We start from the raw sequence: 12,156 nt of genomic DNA on the forward strand, positions 1-12,156 counted from the left end.
ATTTAAGGCACCGCAATAACACTTTAAAAATGATCTGAATCGTTAACCAGTCATGTAGGTCTAATTTCAAAAGCATGCTGCGTTGCATATATAAAAAAAATTGTAAGATAACTTCCAAAAGAAAAAGTCAATGCTTTGCTGATAATTTTTCGGTAAAAAAAATTTTTTGTAGATAAGAACAATGAAATTCAATAGTGGATTTTATAAGCTTCACGCGAATATAATGCTAGATAGGTACTGACTGATATGTCTTCATATCTATAATATTGACGAGAAACGAGTTATACTTCCATTATTATGCTACTGTCTGAACTCATATGGATTACCCCATTTGCTTGAGTGACAAATTACTGTTGGCCTAATTAACCTGTTATCACAAGTTCGTGGGCTATCTTTCGCCTTATTCAAAGACTACGTTTTTTAGTTGACGAAACGAAACGAAATGTTCAGTTTTAAAAAGGAAGAGTTACTTTACGCTACATTTTTTTATTATGCACTAATAGCTGCACTTGTGGACAAGATTTATGTGACCGATAAGCACAAAGGAAAATATGGTGCTTGCATTGGAATAACGGCTTTGATTGGTTTGTGTGGCTGGGAAGTAGTATTTCCTTTGGTGAATATTATCGTTAACACTGCCATTATATTTTTCTACGGTAAAAGGTGAGTTATATTGATCAAAATAAATCATACAATTTGAATTTCAACCTTTAAAAAGCCTACGATAGGTCATCCTAAACCTCAAGAACCTACATGCAATAATACAATAAAACAGGGATGATTTTTTTCTTCTTTGCAGAGCCGGGGTTATAAATTTTAGTTTCACGCTAGCCTATTTATTCTACTTCAGATGCTTCTGTTCAACTACACCGATAACGAATATGTTTATGATGAGTACAACAATGAAAATGATAAGCGCTGCCATGGAGTCTTCCACAGAAAGACAAATTCTCGATGGAAAATTTGAAACAAATTTGCCTTATAGCTTTTGTCCCAAAAATATAATTTTTTATGCTCTGCATTATATAGGTTTGATTGGAGGTGAGTTTTTTAATCGTGACCATTTCAGAAGCGGTTGGACATGACCTTCTGTATGTAGGTATATGAAAGATTCTTCCCAAATGAAATATTTATGGAAATGTTTGTCCTACATTCCTTGGATTTATAAAGCAATATTTGTAACTGATTTTTTCGGCGATATTTGACCCGTTTCTTATTTTCAGTTCCTTTTTATACCTTCAAGACTTATTGCGAATATATCAATTTGCCCTTGAAAAATTATCCATCGGAATGGAAGTACAAAGCTACGATTTGCTTGGTAGATTCGTTTATATTCATTTTGCTAAAGCAATTCTTGAACTACTTATGGCCTTTATCGGTAAGAACATTTTTTTTCTCTAACTTTATTCATATTGTTCCCCACAATGAGTAGATAAATATAAACCACGAGGACAAATAGCCGTTGAAATTGAATAGCTTTGACACATCATCGTACTCAGCAAATGCAAGCCACCTGTAAAAACAGAATTCATGCATTCTTTTTTATTTTTTTTTCTTCACAGTACGTATCTTCAGACGAATTCTACGATAAAAGGAGTGTTCTGTTCAGAATATGGTACATTTATCCTATCAATTTCGATTTTATCCTTAGAATAGGCAATGCTTTCATTATGATGGATGCTTGCTGCTATATAAGCGGTCTTGGAGCTTATCCAGATTTTACAAAACCAAAATGTGGACATGGCCCTATTGAAAACACAATGAAGATGTCTATGTTGTGAGTATTCTTTTTGTGAATCTCTCATTAATTCTGATTGTATATAGTGAACTGAATTTCTTTTGTTTCTGTCACAAAAATATTCAAGATGGCGGAGCAGCTATCATCCTTCCCAGTGCCAATGCTACTCCTTTGAATTTGAAGTGATCATAATTCTAGCAAATGTTGTAAAAGGAACTTTTAAGCGTTTTATCTTGTAAAATAGCAACATGTACAAATCTTATTGTTTCGTGTAGTCTCACCTCCGTTGAAACTCACAAGATTTCATGAGGATTTCTGAGCTGGCGACTGAATATCCGTCTCTTTACTGTTTCAGAAGACAAGAAAATTTGCATAAGTACAAATTCTCATATGAGACCATTAACAACGTGAACTTTAAAAAAGTCTTTTTTTCTACTGAATTCAAGCAAATAATTAAAAATTGGAACCGAACAATACAATACTGGTTGTACAGATATGTTTACATAACAGTTCCATACAAATTCTTGAAGAAGCCAGCAACAATGATATTTTCTAGTTACTGGCATGGCATTCACGTCGGTTATATTTGGACGTGGTTTTTCGTATCCCTTGCACTGTATATCGAAAAACGATGGGATTTCATATTGAGAGGAAGGGTGAGTATTCCATGACAGGTGACAAAATATTATACGAGTGTTCTACAGGGTGACCAACGGTACTGTAACCATTATTAGTGATGGGCATAATCGGATGAAAAATAATCGGTAATCCGATTTTTGGAATAATCGCAAACATCCGATTATGAGAATGCTCGAATCGTTGAATAATCGGCCGCCGCATGTCGATCTTTCCGTACAGTTCGAATAAAATTCGTCTATGCGATGTTTGACTGGGACCGATTTTACGGAGGGATCACCGAATGAATGGTCTTTAGAGTGCATTTCATATTGAAGCCGTATGGGATGGCAAGCAATATTGTGCCTTATGGTCTTGACTCGCTCGCTGTAGACGATTTTTATTCGAACTGACCGAAACATCGGATTATGAGAATGCTCGAATCGTAAATAATCGGAGGCTGAATGTCGATCTTTCCATACAGTTCGAATAAAAATCGTCTCTGCGATTTTTGACTGGGACCGATTTTATGGAGGGGATGACTGAATGAATATAGTCTTTAGAGTGCATTTTATATGAAAGCCGTATGGGTTGGCAAACAATATTGTGCCTTATGGTCTTGACTAGCTCGCTGTAGACGATTTTTATTCGAACTCACCGAAACATCGGATTATGAGAATGCTCGGCGGCTGCATGTCGATTATACCACGGCGGTTTAGAAGGCCGTGATTATACCATACAGTTCGAATAAAAATCTTCTATCGATTTTTGGCTCGGGCCGATTGAAATGTGATCGTTCATTCGGCGATAGATTTTTCATTCTTATTGAACGCAAGGTATAGTTGGAGAATTAAGTATAAGAAACGAAAACGTAGATATTGGAAATTAATTCGAAATTTTGTCCAGAAATATAGAATATATTACAGAAGCTGAAGATTGAAAAAAATAATATTTTATTGATTTGGTAATGTATTTTTCATTTCGGAATGAATTTAATGATAATTTTCTCGGTAGAATTTGGGAACTTTCTCCATGAACTCGGGTAAAATACTACAAAATATGAATTAAATGCAGAAAAAAAGCATTTGCCATTACGACGATTTTTATTCGGATTAACATCCGATTATTGAAAAAATCGATAATTGAACATCCGATTATTGCAATCATCCGATTATGCCCATCACTGACCATTATATGAATGAAGGAGAGCTCCCTTCCCGCCTTTTAGGATTTGCTATTTTAGTTATTGCTGTCAGTGCCACAGAACAGACCCATATAGAAGGGAAACTCCCCTACTAAGAAGTGGGGTCAAGTTTCAGCGCCCCCATGCGGTGGTTCGAGGAAATAAAAGCGCCCTCTGGCGGCCGGAATTCGAAACAAATGAGCGGGAAAATTTGAAATGCTTCCTATTTAAAATCATTTGATTTGATTTTTGAAGTTCGGGATTGAAACAACGTACTGGAACGAGTTAATATAGCATGTCAAGATGCTATATTACCATTCCAGTACGAGTTGTTTCAAATCCAATGTTCTCAGAAGCTTGATGACTTGAATAAAAAAAAACACATATGTAGGCAATGATATAACTATATTTCTTCATAAATAAATCATATATACATCACAGTGTATGGCCTTATATGTAAAGAATAAAATAAAAATAATTCTAATGTCCATATAATATACATCAAAGTTTATGGGTTTATAAGTAAAAAATAAAATAGAAATAATTCTAATGTCCATATAATATACATCAAAGTGTATGGGTTTATGAGTACAAAATAAAATAGAAATAATTCTAATGTCCATATAATATACATCAAAGTGTATGGGTTTATGAGTACAAAATAAAATAGAAATAATTCTAATGTCCATATATACATCAAAGTGTATGGACTTGATAGGAAAAAAATAAAATAGAAATGATTCTAATGTCGATATATACATCAAAGTGTATGGCCATAAATGTAAAATATAAAATAGAAATAATTATAATGTCCTATGGGAATTATTGGTTATAGGACTGAAGGAAAACACTGTTTTTTTTTTTGACTTAGTCGACGTTTCATCAGTACTTTGCTGATTTTTTCAATTCAATTCAATTTGGGAGAACCCTTCATCATAAAGCACTAATATTCATGTAACCAATAATTCCCATATATATGTAAAAAATAAATTCACACTTTCACTCAAAATAGGATTTTCGTATTTGTTCAGTACTTTTAGTAGTCAACAAGGGATTACAAACTTTTTCCATCCAAAGTTTGATAATTTCCGGTTGTTTATTATCTGCTTCAGGAAACCGATGACGTCTACTAGTCTTATCACCACAGTTCGGCACACAACATTTATTGCTTTTAATATTTCTATTTTCCGACATCTTATTCAATTATCAGAAAAAACACTTAGGAATCACGATGCACTTCACACTGCAGACAAAGACGAAAAGAATGAGGTTATGGAAATGTTTACAAACGTAAAATCAGCGATGGAAGCGACCCCATGCGGTGGTTCAACAAACTAAATAAGGGGTCCAGTTTTTGTAGCTGAGTTTCCCCTCTATCTTGACTTACTTTATGGTCAGTGCGAAACTTTTATGTATGACAGTTAGATACAGTGGTTGGCGACCCAGTTGTTGCACCTCATCGTGCGTTTCCGACCTAATTTCAATGTTGGTTTGCATGGAGCTCCTCCAAAAAAAAAAAAAAAAACATTTTGAGGACCAAAAAATGCCAGAAAACTCCATGAACGGACGTATCATTCCAAAAACATTTAGAGAGAAGTGCACCAAAGTAAAGAAGTAATAGTTTATTAGCGCTCGAAGGACAGCGTTATTATCAGCAGAGTTGAATATTGCATTGGGGATTTTTACTTCAAAATCTTTATAAATTATAGGGGGCATACCCTCAAACACACGTTGAAACTTTCAAATATATTTATGGTGAAAAATGAAAGTTGAGCACTGTTCATTCCGAAATGGGTATAGTTACGGCGATCACCCTGTATATGTATATGTGGCGGGCTATTCTAAAGGGCAAAAGAGGGAACGCTCCAAACCAATCAGAAGAGAACGTATTCTGAGTGTCCTAAAGAAATTCCATTAAAGTAATTGACATCGATGTCCTTTTCAACATGATGGAGAATGAGAATTTATGAACACAGAAAAAGTGCTCCCGTGTTCATCTTGGGCCCCCACCCTTTTGAACAACTCACGAGCCACTGATACTCAGTGATTCCAGACTCGGTCCAAACAACTAAATATATTTTTTTTCAGAATCCTTCATCACTCGAGAATATACTAAGAGTAATTTTAAATCTACACATACTTTACAATATAGGCATGATATTTGTTTATAATCATGAATGGGATTTGATACGCAAGTATCAGACATCAGTATATTGGAACCATTTGGTTATACTATTTTCACTTCTTTTCTCTTCATACTTTATAAAGACGAAAAAATCATAGGATTGTTTCGCTTTATATACGGGGTTACTATTTTTTAACCTCAACCAAAATTATACGGAGAACTACAGAAATATTTTCAAGTTTCTGTCACTTCCAGCTGTAACGGAAATAGCCTTCGAATAAAGAATAATTCTTTATACAAAAGAAATAGCTATCAACTTCGAATGATATTTCCAAGATATTCCAAAAAAATATGCATCGGTAACGCGTTTTTTATAATTTATAATCACATTTCTTCGCGTAAAACCCAAATATTAATTCAATATTCGAGTTAACTGTTTCCAGTGAATATTCCATCATATATATGGTCAAAAGATGTGTTACAAGAAATCAAAAAAATCCAGTAGGTACTCCTGAAGTGCCGATATCTGATGTGTTGATGCTGTTCTTCGTTCCAGTAATGACTATAATAGTAATAATATCTCTGGTATTGTGCCTACAGAATATGGAATTCTAAGCTCAAATATCTTCCGAAAACTTTGGGGAATATTACGGCCAGTTTCATAATCAAATTTGAAGTCCCTTTAATTTTAAAGCTTCCTCTAACCGTACTAAAAATAACAATTAACAATAAAGAAAGTTTTAAGCTTAAAATGTCTTTACATTTAATTATGAAACTAAACGATAGTTTAGTCCATGGAGAATCAAAAAAAGTAACGACTCATTGGCACGCTATTTGAATAAGAAACGAAATTTTTTACCATTATAACCGGAAGTGAAAACAACCCGAAATTATTTTAGACCTTCTGGTCATCCCGGATAAACACACTGAAATAAAAGTCATGAAATTATCTTTTGTGGATCTCCGTGTAATTTTGAGTGAAGTTTATGCAGTTACTAAGAACTAAGACAGGAACTAATGTAATGGGCAGAGGAAGATCACGTGAACCCGATCTGCCAATTAGATCGGCCCCTTTCTTAGGTCGTTCTCAGTGACTGTGCATAAACCCACCATAAGAAAGAATGTATAACGAAAACAATAATTATATGTTGTGTGTATGTACATAAAACCTAAGTACATAATTTACACAATATTCTTATACCGTATGTAAGTCTAACAAGGGTTAATGATAGGTTAAACATCATACAGTGTTCTGACAAATCACGAAGTCCATTCTACTTCTAAAACCTTTTCAGATCAGAATGAAATTTAAGGAGAATGAAAAAGTTGAATCACTTAGGGATTGATCTTTTATTGTATTCATCATAAAAGGAAAAAAGTTGTTGTAAATTTTTGGCACTGTGAGAAGACCTTTTGTTCACTTGCGATGTTTGTACACACACAAAATCTGCATTACCTGGCGACCATTCCTCTTTTCAATACTACATTTCAGTAATGTATGAATTTCAGTTTGTATGAATCTTTTTTTCACCACTGACATTTTTTTGTTCAATGCCTCTATTCTCATCATTTTCAGTCTTAAAATTTTTCTTTTCCAATTTATATAGATATAGGCCAGTCACATATAGACATATTCCCAAAATAAGTCCTGCATGGTATATCGAATTGTAATAATAAAATATTTTGTTCAGTTCCAACAAATGCATAGCAATAGCTTGATAGGAGAAGAAATGCATTTTGAAAAACCATATGAAAAATTTGTGGATTTTCATTCTCTGAAAAAAGAATGAAATTTTGCTGTATGATAATTATTCAACCAATTTTACTTTTATCTGGATATTAAACACAAAGTTCAATCACATATTAGTTTTATCAGTTCTATGTCAATCAACACTTACTTTAATTTTCAGATAAGTCAGTTGAAATAACTGTTGGAATTACGCTATAGTACTATGAATTAAAGAATGACCCCAATATAAAAACAACAGTGTTCTTTCTGAAATATTAAACAGTTGCATAGTGAAGAGAAAGTCATTTATTTTAATTTTTGAATGATATACGCCATGCCTTCATTATTATATTCTTCACATCATGTAAATTCTCATTTGAGATATCGAAACAAATGAAACATATAGGCTGGTACTAAAGTGCATCCTTGTAATGAACAGAGAGAAATGATTGATTCTCTACGCTGGACAATATTTCCAGCAATTTTTGATCGCTTAATTTTGCTCTTTTTAGTTGTTTTTTCAATTGAACTTTAACACCCTGTGAATCAATGAAGCCGTTTTGGGCTTTATTTATTAAGAAAAATAGGGTTATTTTTTATTTTGAATTTATTGTAAACCTGTAGCTGTTACTTTCCGGACAGCTGTATGTTATGTATCTCTGTGAGTCATTGACTTGTACATATATTTTAACACTTTTTCCCTTTACCATTTTTTCTACTTGGCTTGGTTGAAAAGATGTCCATAAAAAAATTTAATTTTGAGTTATATTTCACAAACGATTATACTGAATGAAATTATTTTCGGAATATAGTTTTTCAGTGATGTGATCAATCCTCTACAGACACATAATTCCAAATGAAACATCAAAAGATTCCCTTACCGTTTCTGAATATTTATGAGATTCGTTCTTGAGGAGCAGTTTAATCCAAATATCCTCAACTGCTAATACAAAAGGAACAGTTCCGATGCAAGCATAGTATCCAGTGTACACACCATGCCATACAGCTGATACCAATAGAGTGGCATGTGTACGGAAGGCTTTTGAAGGAAACCGTTTGTATACGTTCACAGCCAACCAATACTGAATACAAATGTTCCAGTGTTTCATTCCTTCTCTGTATGAAACACAGAAGTCTGTATCATAAGGAGAGATATTTTTTATGGCATTATAGTTGTATTCTTCTTTGGACAACATGTCTTTATCTTGAGATCTGAAAATTTGTGTCAATTATTGTCTATAAAATAATATGTCTTTATGAATGTTCAGTTGATATATTCATTCCAGAAAATACAACTCTTACATTTTCTTTAAGAGAGGGATGTTCTCAGTTGGTCCTTCTCCTGGTTTGGGCTTGCACTTCTCTGGATAAAGTCCCAGTCCTGCCATAGTACACACACACTCCGATAACACAAGACCAATGTATATTCTCATGCGAAATGTGAAAAAATTTGGCCATATATACCAGTATCGGTACAGCCATGATCTTTCTTGATAAAATTCATCAGTTAAAGCATACTGAAAAAATAGTCATAAAACAACTGTGCTGCTTATCTCAATATATAAAAAAATACTTTGTTATTTGCATCAAGATCGGCTAAACTGTTTGTTATGAAATTTTATTTGTTGAATTTGTCTATCTATCTAATTCTGAAATTGTAACTGAAAACACCTTCCACACTTATAGACGCTATAATATATAGCTTGCAACAAGATTATGCACAGCGCTTCCCGAGTTCATGAAAATACCAGGTGGCGCACTTAGTCTACATAATAGAAATCTACCTTTTTGAGTATCTTATGAAATGAAGGAATTTACTCAAGAAATGTTGAAGATAAACTACAGAACCCGAATTACCAGGGAACCCAAAATTCCGATAATTTTAAGAAACTCAAAAACAGTTGGATCGTTTCTGACCAAAATCAGTAGGCTTCTTCATGCAGAGACTGTCTCTGCTTCATGCTTCAGATTAGCACAAATGTGCATAATTTCATATAAATAGATTTGAAATTGTGAACTGTAAAAAAACCTTCCATATCCTCTACCTTCTTTCAACATAAAATATTGTTCAATGCAAGATTAGAGGCAGTATAGTAATAAAATTACTACAATACTCACACTTAAAGGCCAGGTTAGGGAACTGGTCAAAAATAATACTATGAACAAGGGCACAAATTTGAGTTTTTGCAGAGTGAATTTCCAATTATCGGCAAATGAATAGAACGGCAACTCGAAAGAGTCCCTAAAAGTTGTATATCTATAGTAAGGTCCTAAAAATAGAACAAAGTGTGGATAATATTTCCTTTACATTAACATCATTCATGTAATGTCATAAGATGTCACCCATTAGCATTAAAAAATCTGTGCAGGAATTAGCTTGTTCAAATGAGCCTGTTTCGACAACATGTTTATTAGGTGACCAAGTGATAACCAGCTATTTTGCACCGAAGATATAACTCTATTGCACTAGTGTGTCGATTCAGAGCAGAATACATATATACAATTCAACTAGCTATAACAGGAAACGAATGATTCTCACCTGTTAATACACCAACATAATTGAAACAATAATGAAACATTTCGACAACACTCAAAGTATCTGTTACATTCTCTTGCTCTTCCAAATCTGACTTTTTCAATTGGTGATCCTGATTTCTAATAAAAGACCTATTTATTTCGAAAGCCAATCCCACTATTTTAAGCGTTAGTATCATTTGTACAAGGTTTGTATGAGCAGGTGGGTATGGTAATCCAAAGTATATTGTTGTACGGAAGAAGAACAGGTACAAAAAGGAGAATATGAAACTGGCCAGGTGGCATACTCTGGAAAATTCAATAAGTGTTTATTTTATAAAAATTTTAGTCTAGGTGCTCATAATGTGAAAAGACTCACTTTGGACTTAAATTTGTAATTATGACTGCATTTATGAAAAACGCCAGTAAAGGATGTATTATATGAACTCCAGAAACTACCAATACAATAAGTAACCCAATCAATGTTCCTATATTTTTTCTAGCATTTGGTTCCTCAATTTTTCTATAAAATTTCCCGAATCCTATTGAGAATATCAATAAGGACATATAAACAATATCATCAGTATTCATTTTGTTTAAATCATAACAGACAGAGATTAAATTTATTTGTCTATTATTTGCCACGAATGGAAGTAGTTGTAGTTTAGTTCAAGGTTCCTTTGAATCATTGCGTTAATTTAATCAAAATCAAAAATCAATCAAAAATATTGTAGGTTAATCATCTGATGTGTCAATTCCACAGATAACAGCTGTGTTCAACAATAGAAGTCTATGTTCAGTGGATGAGACCTGTCAAACTTTGAGGTTATCTGTTTATATTTTTTTGTGAGGTGATTACATAGACCTAATAAAATATGGACAGGCCCTGAGAGAGAGAGGTCACGAGTAGTACGTTAGAAAGAGATGGACATATGGTAGAAAACGTCAAAATCATATGTTTATTGTTTACTGTTCAGCTACTGTGTTTTCAATCGATATTTCATTCTCCTCACAAGCAATTTAGCAGAAAACTAGGTTTTTAGAATCGACTGCTACATGCTAATAAAGCGAAAGAGATTTATTTTTGGAAATAATAGACCAATAAAGGAGTTTCTTTGTTATTTCATGTACATATAAGACATAATTTACAAAACAATCACAAGGAATATACCTAATCTACTTCCTATATTTCATAAGGCCACAGCAAGAATTTGTAGAGGTGACTTGAATTTCGAGATAGTATATATTGTTGAATATTATAAAGAATGTTGTTCTGGACGGTAGATATGTAGTTACATATCTACCATAACATTCTATTTCAAGGCATGTCCGAAGAAAATACTCAACTCCAATCTGGATTTAACATTAGAAAGAGAAGAGATGTGAATCATGTTGATATTCAGTAAGCCCTGTGACATCGGCAAACTCAAAACTCAATATTTTCTGTTGATCAGTGTCACAGAAATCTAACACTGTAAAGCCACACGATAAAGAAACAGGAGTAGTAAAATATTAATGCCAGGAATGCCAGAGGAGAGCAACTAAACCACCTGATGGGGAACCTATCAAAATAATTGAAAAAAAAATTGCGAATGATTAATCATCATATAAATATTTCCCCAGCAGGAAATTTTATATTATTTGTGAAAGTATCAATAAACATACTTGAAATTATTGCCCTTTTCTCTATACCTCACATGTTTTTGCTCAAGGAAGGTGAAATGCTTAAAAAAATTCACTTCAACGATTAATTTTTCTCTGTGTAGCCAGAACCCAAAGTAATTTCAGTGTATATAAAATCAGACCTTGGCGAATGAAATAATATTGTTGTTTTATACAACTCTCAAGTTTTTCTACATTAATAAAAACCAGAAAAAAAAATTTTCAGGTGTTTTTTTTTTTTAATAAACTTTTTAGGGTTTTCAATCCCAATCTCTGAAACTATCCTTTTATCAGCACTTGAAAGTTTCAATACGAGAAAAATATAGTTGATTTGATAACATTTTCGAAGTTGATTTCAGTACAAAAATTGCCACAAATTAATAGAAAATCTATAAATCTACCGACAACCACCCAAAAATGCAACATGGAGGATCAGCGGACTGGTAGAATTCCCGAGTTTACTCGATAACTTGGTGGAAGCGGCAACGTTGATTTATTCTCTACCAGCTACCAGCTTGACGTTTACTACCAGGGACTGCTGTTATCTCTCTTTTCTACCACCCCCCTCTCTCTCGTAGGTATTCCTCGAT

General features: G+C 33.3%; 2 protein-coding genes and 1 long non-coding RNA gene across 4 annotated transcripts; 2 read left to right on the top strand and 1 right to left on the bottom strand.

The window, feature by feature from the left end:
* The first annotated feature begins 141 nt into the window (after window positions 1-141).
* On the top strand, window positions 142-8,128 carry LOC123316958 (lysophospholipid acyltransferase 7-like). 2 transcript variants are annotated; one of them, XM_044903282.1, is made up of 6 exons: window positions 142-663; window positions 800-1,041; window positions 1,224-1,378; window positions 1,563-1,777; window positions 2,094-2,394; window positions 7,572-8,128. In XM_044903282.1, the coding sequence occupies exons 1-6, from the start codon at window positions 443-445 to the stop codon at window positions 7,587-7,589; spliced, it is 1,152 nt and encodes a 383-aa protein (XP_044759217.1). In that variant the 5' UTR covers window positions 142-442; the 3' UTR covers window positions 7,590-8,128. The 2 variants fall into 2 exon arrangements, with proteins under 2 accessions (XP_044759217.1, XP_044759216.1); XM_044903281.1 differs by lacking the exon at window positions 7,572-8,128 and adding an exon at window positions 5,625-6,355.
* Window positions 6,993-10,645, bottom strand: LOC123316957 (lysophospholipid acyltransferase 7). Its single transcript, XM_044903280.1, has 6 exons — window positions 10,284-10,645; window positions 9,930-10,213; window positions 9,509-9,660; window positions 8,693-8,907; window positions 8,272-8,602; window positions 6,993-7,436 (listed from the first exon to the last, which is right to left on the bottom strand). The coding sequence occupies exons 1-6, from the start codon at window positions 10,493-10,495 to the stop codon at window positions 7,167-7,169; spliced, it is 1,464 nt and encodes a 487-aa protein (XP_044759215.1). The 5' UTR covers window positions 10,496-10,645; the 3' UTR covers window positions 6,993-7,166.
* A 167-nt stretch (window positions 10,646-10,812) lies between these two features.
* LOC123316964 lies at window positions 10,813-11,575 on the top strand. Its single transcript, XR_006538120.1, has 2 exons — window positions 10,813-11,123; window positions 11,228-11,575. It is a non-coding gene; the product is annotated as an uncharacterized LOC123316964 (long non-coding RNA).
* The last annotated feature ends 581 nt before the right edge of the window (window positions 11,576-12,156 follow it).

The sequence above is a fragment of the Coccinella septempunctata genome, chromosome 7, assembly GCF_907165205.1.
Source record: "Coccinella septempunctata chromosome 7, icCocSept1.1, whole genome shotgun sequence".
Taxonomy (NCBI): domain Eukaryota; kingdom Metazoa; phylum Arthropoda; class Insecta; order Coleoptera; family Coccinellidae; genus Coccinella; species Coccinella septempunctata.

What these genes read in the sequence shown, in the direction of transcription:
- LOC123316957 (XM_044903280.1), bottom strand. Translation starts at nt 10,495, where the DNA reads ATGAATACTGATGATATTGTTTATATGTCCTTATTGATATTCTCAATA. An exon ending in ATTACAAATTTAAGTCCAAA is followed by an intron (nt 10,214 to 10,283) that starts GTGAGTCTTTTC and finishes TGAATTTTCCAG; the next exon opens with AGTATGCCACCTGGCCAGTT. An exon ending in CCCTAACCTGGCCTTTAAGT is followed by an intron (nt 8,908 to 9,508) that starts GTGAGTATTGTA and finishes CTATTTTTTCAG; the next exon opens with TATGCTTTAACTGATGAATT.
- LOC123316958 (XM_044903281.1), top strand. Translation starts at nt 443, where the DNA reads ATGTTCAGTTTTAAAAAGGAAGAGTTACTTTACGCTACATTTTTTTAT. An exon ending in ATATTTTTCTACGGTAAAAG is followed by an intron (nt 664 to 799) that starts GTGAGTTATATT and finishes TCTTCTTTGCAG; the next exon opens with AGCCGGGGTTATAAATTTTA. An exon ending in ACAATGAAGATGTCTATGTT is followed by an intron (nt 1,778 to 2,093) that starts GTGAGTATTCTT and finishes TTACTGTTTCAG; the next exon opens with AAGACAAGAAAATTTGCATA.